This window comes from Gadus macrocephalus, chromosome 19 (assembly GCF_031168955.1).
Source record: "Gadus macrocephalus chromosome 19, ASM3116895v1".
In the NCBI taxonomy this organism is placed as follows: Eukaryota; Metazoa; Chordata; class Actinopteri; order Gadiformes; family Gadidae; genus Gadus; species Gadus macrocephalus.
The window spans coordinates 12,363,724-12,377,181 of record NC_082400.1 but is presented as its reverse complement, the minus strand read 5'-3'; the positions used below and the strand labels follow the sequence as shown (position 1 = coordinate 12,377,181).

Here is a 13,458-nt window from a genome sequence, read left to right as displayed (position 1 = left end):
CCGTTTATTAAAAACTCCTTTAGTCGACACATTTTAATAACAATGTAGGCCTACAAACCTAGAATAAATGTGTAGAATTTGAACAGTTTTTGTAAATTTATATCTATCTATGTCGTAGTATTAGTAGTAATGTCAAACAATCACACATTTTATTTTTTTTACTTTACTAATAAATAAAATAACTTGTTAACTGACGTCACTGTGTGGGCGTGGTTTCCCCTGCCCTCCCGTGAGCACGTGGACCCGGAGGAGCTCCCATGATGCACCATTCAATATGGCGGCGCCCCGGCAGCTACATGCGTGTAAACACTTCTGAATACATGAGCCCATAAACCTTCCTTTTACTTGATTCATTTCGTTCAACGGACTTCTAGGAATACTGCAAACATGAAACTTAAGTCCAAATCGAGTTATCACAAATCGGAGAATACCTACAGGGTGAGTAGAGAGCAGAACAGGGCATGTTTCTACTGTAAGCCTGGTGGATCTCTGGTCTTCAACTTTAACTTCTGCTTTAAAACATGAACCCTTTTGCTGCCCTATAACAGATTCAACTGTATTTAATCGGTTGCTCATATTCAGCAATGTCTGTTTTTAACCAGCTGTTTCTCTACTATATGCTACTCTCATCTCAATAACAGCATTGCCTCGTTTTGTCTGCGTATACAACACGTCTGGTTGTTTTAATTGTGAATACTTCATGTTTTGAATTGATAGTATATGAAATATCTTCATATGCAATATGTAGGTTCTTTATCTGACTGAATGTTGTCTATCAGGCAACGGTCACCTGTCAGTCGAGGTTGTTGTTTAACAACAGTGTTATATCATAGGGATATCGTCCACGGTCCATCACCATCCCCTGATTGTTGTGAATATGATTATTGAAACAATGTTTTTTTTTGCAGTTTCTCACTTTCGCAGAGAGACTTGCAAATGTCAACATCGATGTCATCCATCGAATCGACCGGACGGGAACCTATGATGAGGTATGGAAGCATTAACTTAATTCATTAACATAATGCGTATAGTGAGAGTTCTGCTCATTCATATAATAACTGCCCTTGAATATTTCCAAATGGCGCCATATTTACATGACTCATAATAACAAATGTTCTCCATTTACAGGAGGTAGACACATACTTCTTTGAAGGTCTGACAAAATGGAGAGACCTAAACTTGACAGACCACTTCTGTAAGTAACTCTGTTTTGTGTGTGTGTGTGCATGTCTTTTATTATCATAGTTTGGCCATTGGATATATCAATCTGTTCTAGTGCCTTATTATAGCTTTATAGATGGTTAGATAGCTCCTGAAAAGTCACCTCTGATTTGTGTTGGGGGAGGTTGAGTATACATATAATAACATTGTAATAATATTGTAAAAGTAATAGAGGGGCGGCATGTGTCTAAGGAGGTAGAGCGGGTTTGCTGGTAACGGAAGGTTGCTAGTTCAAACCCCGGCTCCTCCTAGCTGAGTGTCGAGGTGTTCCTGAGCAAGACGCCTCTACCCCTAACTGCTCCCGACGAGCTGGCTGTCGCCTTGCATGGTGAATGAATGAATGAATGAACAGGAGAACGCAGATCACCCATTGGCTGACGCCGTGGTCATGAGCATGTGATCTGAGCCAATCAGGGAAGAGAGACCCGATAGGGAGGATGCTTTCTCAGAGAGAGACAGAGAGGGAGAAAGACAGAGACAGAGAGGGAGAGAGACAGAGACAGAGAGGGAGAGAGACAGAGAGGGAGAGAGACAGAGACCACTATTTTACTATTTACATGATCGCACACCCCCCCCCCCCCCCCCAGCATTTGAAAACAACACCCCTCACCACCACACACACAGCCTATCGACTCAGAACAGATAACACCTTGACTTTGCAGTTCTCACGCATAGCATTGATCGAATACATACAAGTCTGCTGTGTTGTGGATTTCTCTTTACTTATCTATTCCATCACTCTCCTCCCTCAGTTTTTGTCGACCTCTCTCTCTATTAATCTGCTCTCGCAGTCTCTCCCACTCTCTCTTTGTCTTCCTCTCCCTCTTTACCCCCCTCTATAAGTCTCTGTCCCACTCGCTCTCTTTGTCTCCCTCTCTCTTGCATTGAGTGAATACAAAGAATTCTGCATTGTTGTTGATCTCTCCTTCCTTATCTATTCCCTCACTCTCCCTCCCTCAGTCTCTCCCTCCCTCTCACTCAATTACTCCCCCATCTCAGTCTCTCCCAATCCCTCTCTTTACCTCCCTCTCTCTATATTACCCCGCTTGCTCAGTCTCTCCCCTCTCTCTCTCAAACTTCCCTCCATCTCTCTGTATCTCTAACCTAGCCTCGACCTTGCACCCGCCCCATCGATTTGTCCAGAGATCGCAGACCCACATCTCCTCCATTCTTTAGTTATTGTGTCTTGCTCACGAGGTGTTTGTGAACAAGACATCTCACCCTAAATGCTCCCAATAAGCTGGCTATCGCCTTGCATGGGCGATGCACCGCCGTTGCTGTGTAAATGTGTGCATGTCTGGGTGAATGTCAGGCATTAATGGAAAGCGCTTTCCAATATTCCGGTTTGCAGTCCATTTACCATTTATTGTCCTCATGTTTTTACCAACACCTTTACGTTGTTGATGGGTCGCGTGTTTCTAATCCTTGTGTTAATGGTTTTCTGTCTCTCTGCTACAGTGGCCTTTATGAGGGACGTGTTCAACCAGTGCCAGACCTTCAACCTGCTGGTCTTCCACCAGAAGGCCGTGGTGGCCAGCCTGAAAGCCCACCTCGCCGTCAAGAACAGCATGGCCTACCAGCCCCTCCTCGAGTAAGTTTGTCTGGTTGTGTGTGAGCTATACCTGTAGGCATGCTGGAGCAATATGCCCTGACCTCCTCATTAAGGTCATATGATGATGAATGACTAGCTAGTAAACAAAGGCTGTTGTTTACCTTCGGAGCATGACAATCTCTGAAGCTTTTTGTTTACTACATAAGGATTTATTCTGTTTTTAATGTTTTTTTTTAACAGAAAAACGTCTCAAGGAGATTTCTGTCAATCCGTATGGACAATATAGGAATCTGAATAAATGACTAAACATCGGATAAGACACTTAAAGCATTGTGATTGGTTAAGTGATTAATAATACAATATTGTATTATTAATTCTCTCTCTCTCTCTCTCCCCCCAGCCTGGTGGTGCGGATGGCCAGGGACCTCCAGACGGACTTCTACCCCCACTTCCCAGACTTCTTCCTGCTCATCACCCCGCTGCTGGAGACCCAGGACACGGAGGTGCTGGAGTGGGTCTTCACCTGCCTGTCCTACCTGTACAAGTACCTGTGGAGGCTGATGACCCGGGACATGAGCAACATCTACAGGTGAGCAGGGGGCTCTGTGCTCCTCAGGACAAACAGAAGACCCATGACCAAATACACAGAGAGTCAAAATGCACGTGTACCATCTGCACTACAGTGACAGACCGTAATATAAAGAAGCAAATGCACATTTATTTGTAAATACGATTGTGACATTGTTGAAGTTATCCAGATATCATCTGGTCTTATTTGAGAAAGGTCTTCTCTGTCTTGGACCTTCATACCGTAAAGCACCAGTATCCCCATGGGCTTTGTGTTAGCGTTATGAAGTGTTAGCTGGTGTTAGTCCTAATGAACACAAGCTCCCCTCTCCTATGTACTGGTGGGACTCTTGAGTGGGTCTAAAGCAGGCTTCTCTGTTCAAGGCGCTACAGCCCAATGGTGTTTTTTGTTTAAAGTGTTAGTCCCCCTCCTCTGTGTGCGTCTGAAGGTTACCTGTTTCTCTCTTCCAGGCTCTACAGCCCCTTGCTGGCCCACAAGAAGGAGCACATCTGCAACTTTGCAGCCGAGAGCTTCTCCTTCCTGATGAGAAAGGTGGGTGTTGTGTTTTATGAGACATATTTTTTTTCATTTTATGATCTGTTATTGATGAGTATAAATGTCTCTGATGACATGACGTTAATTAATGGTTGATATACAAATCCTGTATCATCAACATGTATGAATATATTCTGTGTGATTGGTGTGTTCTAAATCTTAGCAGTAGCCGGTGTGCAGGTTTGACTTAGGTGTGTTGTTCTGCCAAACCTCACCTATTAAACCTGAACCAAGGTGACGTCCTTAAGACACCACACGTCGGCTTAGCTCAGGAGGTAGAGCAGTTGTCTTGTAACACAACAAAGGTTGCTAGTTCGATCCCCAGCTCCTCCTAGCTGAGTGTTGATGTGTCCCTGTGAGCAAGACACTTAACCCTAATTGCTTCTGACGAGCCGTCTGTGTGTCAATGTGTGTATTAACTGATGTAAGTCGCTTTGGATAAAAGCGTCTGCTAAATGCCCTAAATGTAAATGTAAACCACACCGATTCATGTTATTTGTTTTAATCAATAAAACATAGCTTAATTTTTCATTTGAATGAATTTGATATCCAGAGTCCATAGCCTTCATCTTAACATCCTCCAAGCGGAGTGCAATGTAGTGGTGGTTTGCAGCACCTACTGATGACTCTGTGTGTGTTCCAGGTCCCAGACATGGACGGCCTGCTGGTTCTCATGCTCTCTGACCTGAAGGCCCACCCTGAGAAGGCCAAAGGCGCCGGGCAGCTGCTGTTTGAGATGTGCAAGGGCGTCCGCTGCATGTTCCACTCCTGCGCCGAGAAGGTCGGCCATCCACTCTGATTTTATTACAATGTTTTCTGTGGAGTCTTAGCGGGGGCACTATTAAAATTATATTCAAGAGATACACAGAGGTAGATGTAGATCTGCGTTTGCTTGGTGTCCTCAGAATCAGACGAGTTGTTCAATTCAAAATTCATCTGGGTTTGTCCAGATGGGGTGTTCGCTGGGTTAGCATTGTCTCTCCGTGAGCCGCTACTATTGACTTGTTGCGGTAACCTCGCTCCTGTTCATGTGAGGGTTCCAAATAGCTGCTCAGATTACAACACAACAACAAGATTGTAGATTGTCTACAAACACAAAGATAAATGCACACTATACGTGGCGCTGTGATTAAAAGACTATCCAATAATCTAGGTAGCCTAATAATCGACTAAACAATCACAGTATTAGGCTACCTAATAATCATATAATAATAATAATGATAATAATGTATGTTTATATTTTTTAAACTTTTACTACTTTTTTTAGTTGCATGTGTTAGTCTACACTTGGAGTAACCGGGCAGTTAGTCCTAACAGTTAGCTCATAGTTCCAGTGCCGGTTTAGCTGTGTGTTAGTAGACACAGTCTTGTGTTACTCCCTCCCTCCCTGATGATAAGATCACCTCCTCCCCCTCTGCAGGCCTTCCCCCTTGCTCTGAGGAAGCTGGGCCCCACCCTAGACCCTGCCCTCCGGTTGCCCTGGGACACGGTCAGGGACGCCCTGGATCAGATGGCTCAGGCCGCAGCCAATCACGTCGACAAGGAGCACTTCCTGGTTCTCTGGGAGTCCCTGCAGGTGAGGCCTCGTCATTGGCTGCATCGGGTGGGGATGTTAGGTCGTGCTCTTGTCCTTCTTCACAGCTCCTCGTCACGGTCAGACCAGCAAAGATCCCACCTTCAGTTTAAAGTGAAAGTGAAAGTAAACTAAATAAGGCAAAACTGATTCAATGTAAAAGCTTTAGGGTCATTCAACTCTGTTTACGTTACTTTGTTAGGTTGTTCATAGAAGCATTTAAAAGTCCTAGAAAAAGTCCTAAAAAGTTGCCAGGACGTATGTTGTACGTCCTTGCACTTAAAAATAGTACTTAGAATTGTGTAGCATCTTATCCTAGCTATATCTGTTGTATACAGGGAAGGGGTTAACCTAACTGTTATTTGTGCTTTGCACTTGGTTCTATGAACATCCTTACTGTACCGACAGCGATACATTCTGGTTTCTCTTTCTTCTGCCAAATGTACAAATGTCGCTTTGGTTAAAAGCGTCTGCTAAATGCACTACCTGTAAATGTAACGTGGCGAATGGGGGTGTGTGTGTCAGGCGTGTGTCATGGAGGTGCTGGAGGTCCTGCAGAGGGAGGAGATGCCGAAAGGCTTGCTGAAGGAGCAGGTGGAGGAGCAGCTGGAGAGGCTGCTGTTTGTTCTCCACACCCTGGCCTCCCACAAGGACGGAGCCAAGGTCACCAAACCACAGGCGGTCTGCCAGGTAGGAGGTCCATCACTATGGCACCTATGGAGAGGTTAATATGGTGTTCCTTAGGAATGCACCAGTATGGCCTGTATTCATACGCTGCTCTAGGCCGATACATATATTGATAATCTTTTTCATAATCAATCAACAGTTGTGTTTTTCACCTACAAACACAGCAGCGTTAATTGTTTGGAAAGAAACAGCACTTTAGTTTCCAACGTTAGACATTTTGGCAGCTGTACATCAGTGACTGATGCATCATTGTGCCCCTACTTTCCATGGTGATGAAGCTGGCCGCACAGCATGCATCAACATAGAGGGTCAAGATCGTATCTAATGTGTAGAAACCATTGATACCGTTACCATTGCGAGGTCGTGGATGACACTGTTAGTATAGGGATGTTTAGCTACACTGTCATTCTTTTACCATAGCGCCGTGTTTTGGTTACCATAGCGACGTGGTGCCGTTACCATAGCGACGTCATGCGGTTGCTGTAACAATGTGATGCTGCCACCATAGTGACCTGATGCGGTGACCATAGCGACGTGACGCTGTTTCCATAGCGATGTGTCACCATCTCTCTCTCTCTGTGCAGACGGTGATGAAGGTGGTCCGGACCCCAGGACTCCCCGCCTCCTGCTCTCAGCTCCTCCTCCAGATCACCTCCTCCCTGCTCCTGGGGGAGAACATCTTCCTGCCCTCCTCCTTCATCCAGGAGACGGTGCAAACGGTACTGTGTGTGTGTGTGTGTGTGTGTGTGTGTCTGAAAGGAGATGTGTGTTTCTCTCTGTGTGCGCATGTCTCAGGGTTTGTGTCTAGGACCATGCAATGTGTTTGTGTGTTCTGACGTCTCTCTCTCTCTCTCTCTCTCTCTCTCTCTCTCTCTCTCTCTCTCTCTCTCTCTCTCTCTCTCTCTCTCTCTCTCTCTCTCTCTCTTTCGCCCCCTCTCTCTCTCGCCCCCCCTCTCTCTCTCTCTCTCTCTCGCCCCCCCTCTCTCTCTCTCTCTCTCTCGCCCCCCCTCTCTCTCTCTCTCCCTCCCAGGTGTTTGCCAGTGATATAGATCAGGACCTGATTCTGGAGTTCACCAAGGAGATGTTCACCATGAAGCAGTTTGAAAAGGTGTGAGCCGGGCTGGGGGGGGTCCAACATCTCATGGACCAAAAACAAATCAGACTACTACCGCTTCACCAGGTTGGAGGGTTGGTTGCATCTGTTCCTAAATGTAGTTTGTAACCCTTATCTCCCTCCCCCCCCCCCCCCAGCTCTTCCTGCCCACCCTGCTGCGGTTCTCCTCCGGTCTGCTGCGCAGCGCGGACCCCAGCACCCCCCAGCGGGGCCTGGAGGTCCTGGTGCAGCTCATCCTCTCCAAGGCCCCCCCGCCCAGCGACGGCTCCATGGCCTTCGAGGTCTACCCCCTGCTGTTCACCGGCGCCCCGCCCCAGGGGTGAGTCACTGCCGCGCTGCAGGGAAACCTTTACGGGCCTTTAGCAGACGCTTTTATCCAAAGCGACTTTGAAAGAGAAACAATATATCACTGTTGTTACAGTAAGGATGTGCCAACCACTAACACTTGTTAATACGGCTGTCTGTTGTGAATCCTAACATGTGTTCTTACCCCAGCAGCAAGGAGACCCCCCAGGCCGGACCCTGTGACCCAGAGGAGCAGGATGAGAGCCGGCTGGTCCCAGAACAGATTCTGTCTCTGATCCAGCTGCCTCTAGACCAGCCCATCTCTGACCTGTCCCTCCCCTGGGCCGCCCTGGTGCTGCTGCCCCACCTCAGGTACGCTCTGTTCTCTCTCTTCTCTCTCGATCGCTCGTACATTGAGTTCCAGCTTTTGGCGGTGCTTTAAGTGGTTGTTTCCGATCCTGAAGCGAGGCTAAATGGTGGTTGTGGTTCCCCTGCAGGCCTCTGGCCGGCACCAGTGTGGTTCCAGCCGTCACAGACCTCCTGAACCGCCTCCTGGGTCTGATCCAGACCCAGGAACTCGGGAAAGGTGAGCCCAAGTTAGACTGTACAGCCACATTGTGCAACTGTAACCACTGCTTCTGTTTTGTGCTAGATATGTTCTGAATGTTACAGTTACTACTAAACTCTAATCTGATAAAATACATGCCCCTCCCTCCCTCCCTCCCTCCCTCTCTCCCTCTCTCCCCCCCTCGCCCAGCGGGTCTGTTTGTGGCCAGACAGGCTCTCAGCTGTCTGCTCACCCTGGATAGCTCCGCCCACCTGCTCTCATTGGTCCCAGTGGACAAGGTCGTGGCCACCCTGCAGTGAGTACTTCTCCAGTGTGTGTGAGAGATACAGATGTGTGTGTGTGTGTGTGTGTGTGTGTAGATGTTTGTATGTCTGTGTGTGTTGGTTAAACACAGGTGTGTGTGTGTTAGTGAGATACATGTGTGTGTGTGTGTGTGTGTGTGTGTTCGTGAGATAAGAGTGTGTGTTAAAGATGTCTAGGAATGACACAGAGTAGATAGGGTGTGTGTGTGGTGATATGGGTGTATGTCATCAATCTACCAATATCTACTTAGAGTGGGTAGAGAGTGAGGTCCTAAATTTAGCCTCTAGTTCCGATAACAACCCGAAACAATGGAACGAGGCCACGATTAGAATACAAAGTAACGGAGTCAAGGACACACAACTTCTTCTCTCTAGGTGTGTTTCTGAGTTCATGCCCGTACGATTCATGTATCGTCTGGGCGCACAGCGCGCTACTTTGTGAGTTCATGTTCATTCAGATCCGTTGTTCGCGGAGGGCATTTCAGATTCGGATGGCGGGAAGACGAAGGGATGAAGGGACGATCGAGGCGTATCGGCCGCCCTCACGAGCACATAAAAAGAGAAACAAATGCTAGTGTGCAGCGATGTTCAAGAGGTCTCTTGTTATCCGGCGCCAGAGTCGGACCAGTGCACTCCACTGGTTACTGGGCGGGACCGCGCTCCTTTGATCCTCCCCCCTGCTGGGCCCACAGAGTTATGAGCTCCCCCACACAGGGTTTACCCCCTGGTGGGTGAGCTCGGTGCGGGTGTTGAGAGTGGATGTGTGTGTGATTGGAGAGTGGTGTGTGTGTGTGGACTGTGGAGAGTGGATGTGTGTGTGCGTGTGTGTGTGTGTGTGCGCGTGCGTGCGCACGCGAGTAAATGGCTCTTCTGTGGTAGGAATCTAGCTCGATCTCTTCCGGTTCCGGACATCTGACTCCAAGGTCAGGGTATCAGGGCTGAGGCTTGGCTCTGTGACCTGGGGCTCTGTCTGCCGCTCTGGGCCTGGGGGTTCAGAACCTAGAGATCCCGGTGTGGAAGTCTGTTCTCTGTCCTTTTTTGTGAACTTCTATTGTGTATATAGTTGGTTCTACATGGGCCAATACACTTTTCCAGATTTCTGAAATAAGTTTGAATCAAAAGATTAAATGCTCCTGAAACAGCTTTTCAGCTGACACAAAGATTGCTTGTGTTTTCCATCTTTTTTTTTATCTTTAAATGCTTTTTAATGGGATGGATACCATGGTTACCGTGGTTACTGGAGGCCTTTCTCTTGACGCCATCTTCTTCTCATTTCCTGTTGCGGACAGGAAGTACCCCACGGATCTGTCTGCGCTGTTGCTGGGCGACCTCTACTACACCCGCCTGGCCCTCGGGGGCCTCTCCGAGCACAGGACCCACAATGCATTGCTGGAGGTGTACCAGATTCTTCACGCCAACGTGTCGTCCAACATTGCCAAGGTAACAAGCGGCTACAGGAAGTGAGCAGGGTGCTTTGGTACTATGATCCGATGTCCTTTATCTTCCACGGGCTTGAGCTTGAACAGTCCGCTTGAAGTTAGCATCAGTTCCGATTAAAATGCATAAATGATGGCATCATTAACTCCAGACACTCCCATTGTTTTTTTTCCCAGATCCGCCTCTTGACACTCAGGATATTCACTCACTTTGCGGCGGAGCTTCCTGTCCAGACAGAGGTAAGACAAACAGGAAGTACATTGCAGTGAAGTCCGTCTGACTTCCTGTCGGCCTGTCTGTTTGAGCATCTGTCTGTCTGATGGTGCTGTCCATCCATCTGTCTAATGCTCCATGTGTCCTATCTATTTCTCTGTGTTGGTTGACCAATCGGGCATCAATCTATCTCTCTGTCTGTCTGTCTGTCTTGGCCTATCTGTCTGTCTATCTGCTGCTCTATCCATCTCTCTGGTCTGTGTGGTCTGTGTATGTGTGTTGCGTCTCCCCCCGGTCGCTCTGTCTGAGGCTGATCCCTCCCTCTCTCTCCGTCTCCAGGGCGAGGAGAGCGAGGCGGTGCAGCCCGTGTTTGCCGTGTGCCTGCTGGCGGAGCGCGTCCCGGCCACCGTGCAGGACCACAGAGAGAAGCTGCTGCACCTCCGCAAGCTGAGGCACGACCTGGCCCAGGGCTGCCTGCCGCAGGGGCCCCCCGGAACCTTCGAGCAGGTGAGGAGCCCGCCGTCGCCTAGCGATGGGGTTACCGTGGCAACGCTCCCCCCCACCTGACCCTAGTCCCCTGCCTAGTGTTAAAGTTAAAAACAAATGCCTTCTCCTGACTCGGTAGAGATAGTTTTATTTTATTTAGGGGTGGGACTATATTGATGTTCAGACTGTCTGTCTGTTTCTTACAAGAGCCACTCCCACTCACAACAAGCTGATTTATGTGTGGGCATGCATTCATTAATTATTTATCCTATAGATGACAATAAGAGTCCAACGTTTTATACAATTGGGTTAATTTCACTTGAGATTGGGGCGTTCTGGTGAATGGTTTTCTTCAAAACCGGTGACTGTTTTTCTTCTAAAACCAGTGATTTTAAGTCCCCCCAGCGGTCGCTGACTGACAGTTGATTGGTCAATCCAACGGTCGAACCTGTGGCATCACACCAGCCGTGACATGTGTGTGTGTGTGTGTGTTCAGGTGCCGCTGCGCTACCTGATAGCGATGCTCTACATCAACTTCAAGTCTCTATGGGACCCTGTCATCGAGCTGCTGATGTAAGTACCTGTTAGCACTACTCTTACACTTACTCAGATACGCCGAGGCCTCATTTTAGTACGCTAGGGCTTTTAGCGCTTTGTTTTTTGGGAAGATCATTCTAATTAATTCTGTTGATCTTAAATCAGTGAATGTATATAGTGTGAAAAGTTGATCAATTTGCATTGTTTTTCTTGCTGAGCATAACGTATATTTTATAAAGGGAGAGGATACTGTAGCAGTTAGGGAATTTGACCCTGAGCTGATTTGAATCCCAATGTCCTTAGTCTAGCTGCTGGAATCATTGCGCAAGATGCCTGCATTAACGATGTATCTAAAAGCCACTGTGGAACAAGTGTCTAAAGTCTAAAAGACTAAATAGTCTAAGATGTACCTTGTGTGACCTGTTGATTTGTTGTTCTGGACCCTAGGAGCCACGCCCGAGGGATGGACAACAAGAGCTTCTGGCAGGTCTTCTACGAACACCTGCAGACCGTGGCGGGACTGGCAGGTAGGAGACCCAGCTGGGCTGTTAGCGACCATGCTGACCGCGATGTTAGCCCACTTATAGCTAACTAGAAGGGCTAGCCTGGATGGTGACTGATGTTGAATCAGGATGTGTGTTACACGTTTCCCTGAGGGATGGATTGGTTATTATTAATCAGCACAAATACTTTCCATGATAGTTTATTATGCATTTCTTTTTTAATTAAACTATCCTTTACCTTTTTATAGTACTAGTTTTTACGTCGTTTAGCAGACGCCTTTATCCATAGTTACTTACCGTTAACGAGCAGGTAGCTGTGAGGGCATCTTCCCGAAGCATGCCTCCAGGTGCGGAATCTCACCCACGACCTTTCTGTCAACGTGTGCCTCAGAAAAAGAGCTGCAGCGTCGCGGGGAGGACCGCGACGACGACAGCGACGACGAGGGCGACGACCAATCAGATCTGTCCGGAGAGGCGGGCTGCGACGTCATCGAGAGCGGCGACGTGGGCGTGCTGTTCCTGGAGCAGGCCAAGCTGACCTCTGACACCGGCGCCCGGACGGACTTCACCAACTTCCGCAGCCAGCTGTGGCGCGCCATGACCCACTTCCCCGACTGTGTGGAGCCGCGCAGCCGGGAGCTCACCCCGCTCTTCCTGCAGTTCATCAGGTTCAGATCCCCTTCTCCTCCTTCGGTTGGCCTAGTGGTCATCAGGTTCAGATCCCCTTTTCCTCCTTCGGTTGGCCTAGTGGTCATCAGGTTCAGACCCCCTGCTCCTCCTTCTGTCAGGCTAGTGGTCATCAGGTTCAGATCCCCTTCTCCTCCTTCTGTCAGGCTAGTGGTCATCAGGTTCAGATCCCCTTCTCCTCCTTCGGCTGGGCTAGTGGTCATCAGGTTCAGACCCCCTTGTCCTCCGGGTTGGCTGGTAACCGGAAGGTTGCTAGTTGGATCCCCGGCTCCTCCTAGCTGATTGTCGAGGTGTCCCTGACTGACCAAGACACCTGACCCTACCTGTTCCTGACGAGCTGACTGTCGCCCTGCATGGTTGACTCCGCCGTCGGTGTGTGAATGTGTTACATTATACTGAACGTGATCAGTATAATGCGAATCATGCAAAGTAGAGGGCTCAAAAACAACTTGAGACGATTGGCTGTCAACAAAGCAATTTGTTACTGATGTTTCCGCCAGCCAATCGCTTTGTGTATTGTAACTCACATCCCGCCCTACCTTTGTTCTGATTGGCAGCAATGAGTATTTCCCCGCGGACCTGCTGGTGGCACCCACTCAGGACCTGAGGAAGAAGGAAAGCCCCGCCCCCAAGGATGCGGAGATGACTGGGGAGGGAGAGGAGGAGCAGGACTCTGAGGAGGAGGAAGAGGAGGAGGAGAAGGCTGGAGGGAGACGCCAGAAGAAGCCCGTCCCCAAACGAGCGGCGGCTAAGTATGACAACATTCCGAGGAGGAACCTCTGATGTCTCCTCATGAATATTCATCACCCTCTTAAACTGAAACACATGCCACCATGTTGTAATATAGACCAAAACTGTTAATTGTGGTGGTTGGTGGTTTAAAGATGATTAGATCAAGGATTTGATGTATGAAATGTGTTAAATTAATTAACTTCTTTCTTCTCCCCTTCACCCTCCCAGACAACTGATTTCCCACATGAAAGTGTTTGCTAAGTTCTCCAACCCCCGCTCCCTCTACATGGAGCCTCGTCTCAACGAGCTCTACCACCAGGTAACGAGTGAAGACCCATCTCCTACAGGCCATGTGAATACATGTATCATGTATTCTAGCAGGTATCACTGCGCAGTGAATATCTCCTGATGCTGTCTGTTTCTCCTCCTGATGCTCTG

General features: G+C 48.3%; 1 protein-coding gene across 2 annotated transcripts in view; it reads left to right on the top strand.

Moving 5' to 3' along the window:
* Positions 1-248: 248 nt before the first annotated feature.
* The window catches only part of utp20 (UTP20 small subunit processome component), a 34,937-nt gene continuing 21,727 nt past the window's right edge, over positions 249-13,458 (top strand). The window contains exons 1-23 of one of the 2 annotated variants that reach the window (XM_060038261.1): positions 249-438; positions 909-989; positions 1,129-1,195; positions 2,680-2,812; positions 3,174-3,362; positions 3,812-3,893; positions 4,540-4,677; positions 5,317-5,472; positions 5,995-6,159; positions 6,741-6,875; positions 7,187-7,264; positions 7,408-7,589; positions 7,769-7,927; positions 8,053-8,141; positions 8,313-8,418; positions 9,715-9,865; positions 10,039-10,101; positions 10,415-10,582; positions 11,058-11,134; positions 11,546-11,625; positions 11,993-12,269; positions 12,846-13,040; positions 13,249-13,339. In XM_060038261.1, the coding sequence (XP_059894244.1) occupies positions 388-438; positions 909-989; positions 1,129-1,195; positions 2,680-2,812; positions 3,174-3,362; positions 3,812-3,893; positions 4,540-4,677; positions 5,317-5,472; positions 5,995-6,159; positions 6,741-6,875; positions 7,187-7,264; positions 7,408-7,589; positions 7,769-7,927; positions 8,053-8,141; positions 8,313-8,418; positions 9,715-9,865; positions 10,039-10,101; positions 10,415-10,582; positions 11,058-11,134; positions 11,546-11,625; positions 11,993-12,269; positions 12,846-13,040; positions 13,249-13,339 (2,913 nt within the window). In that variant the 5' untranslated portion in view covers positions 249-387. Of the gene's footprint in view, positions 439-908; positions 990-1,128; positions 1,196-2,679; positions 2,813-3,173; positions 3,363-3,811; positions 3,894-4,539; positions 4,678-5,316; positions 5,473-5,994; positions 6,160-6,740; positions 6,876-7,186; positions 7,265-7,407; positions 7,590-7,765; positions 7,928-8,052; positions 8,142-8,312; positions 8,419-9,714; positions 9,866-10,038; positions 10,102-10,414; positions 10,583-11,057; positions 11,135-11,545; positions 11,626-11,992; positions 12,270-12,845; positions 13,041-13,248; positions 13,340-13,458 lie in introns of both variants that reach the window. The other variant, XM_060038260.1, reaches the window with a different exon arrangement.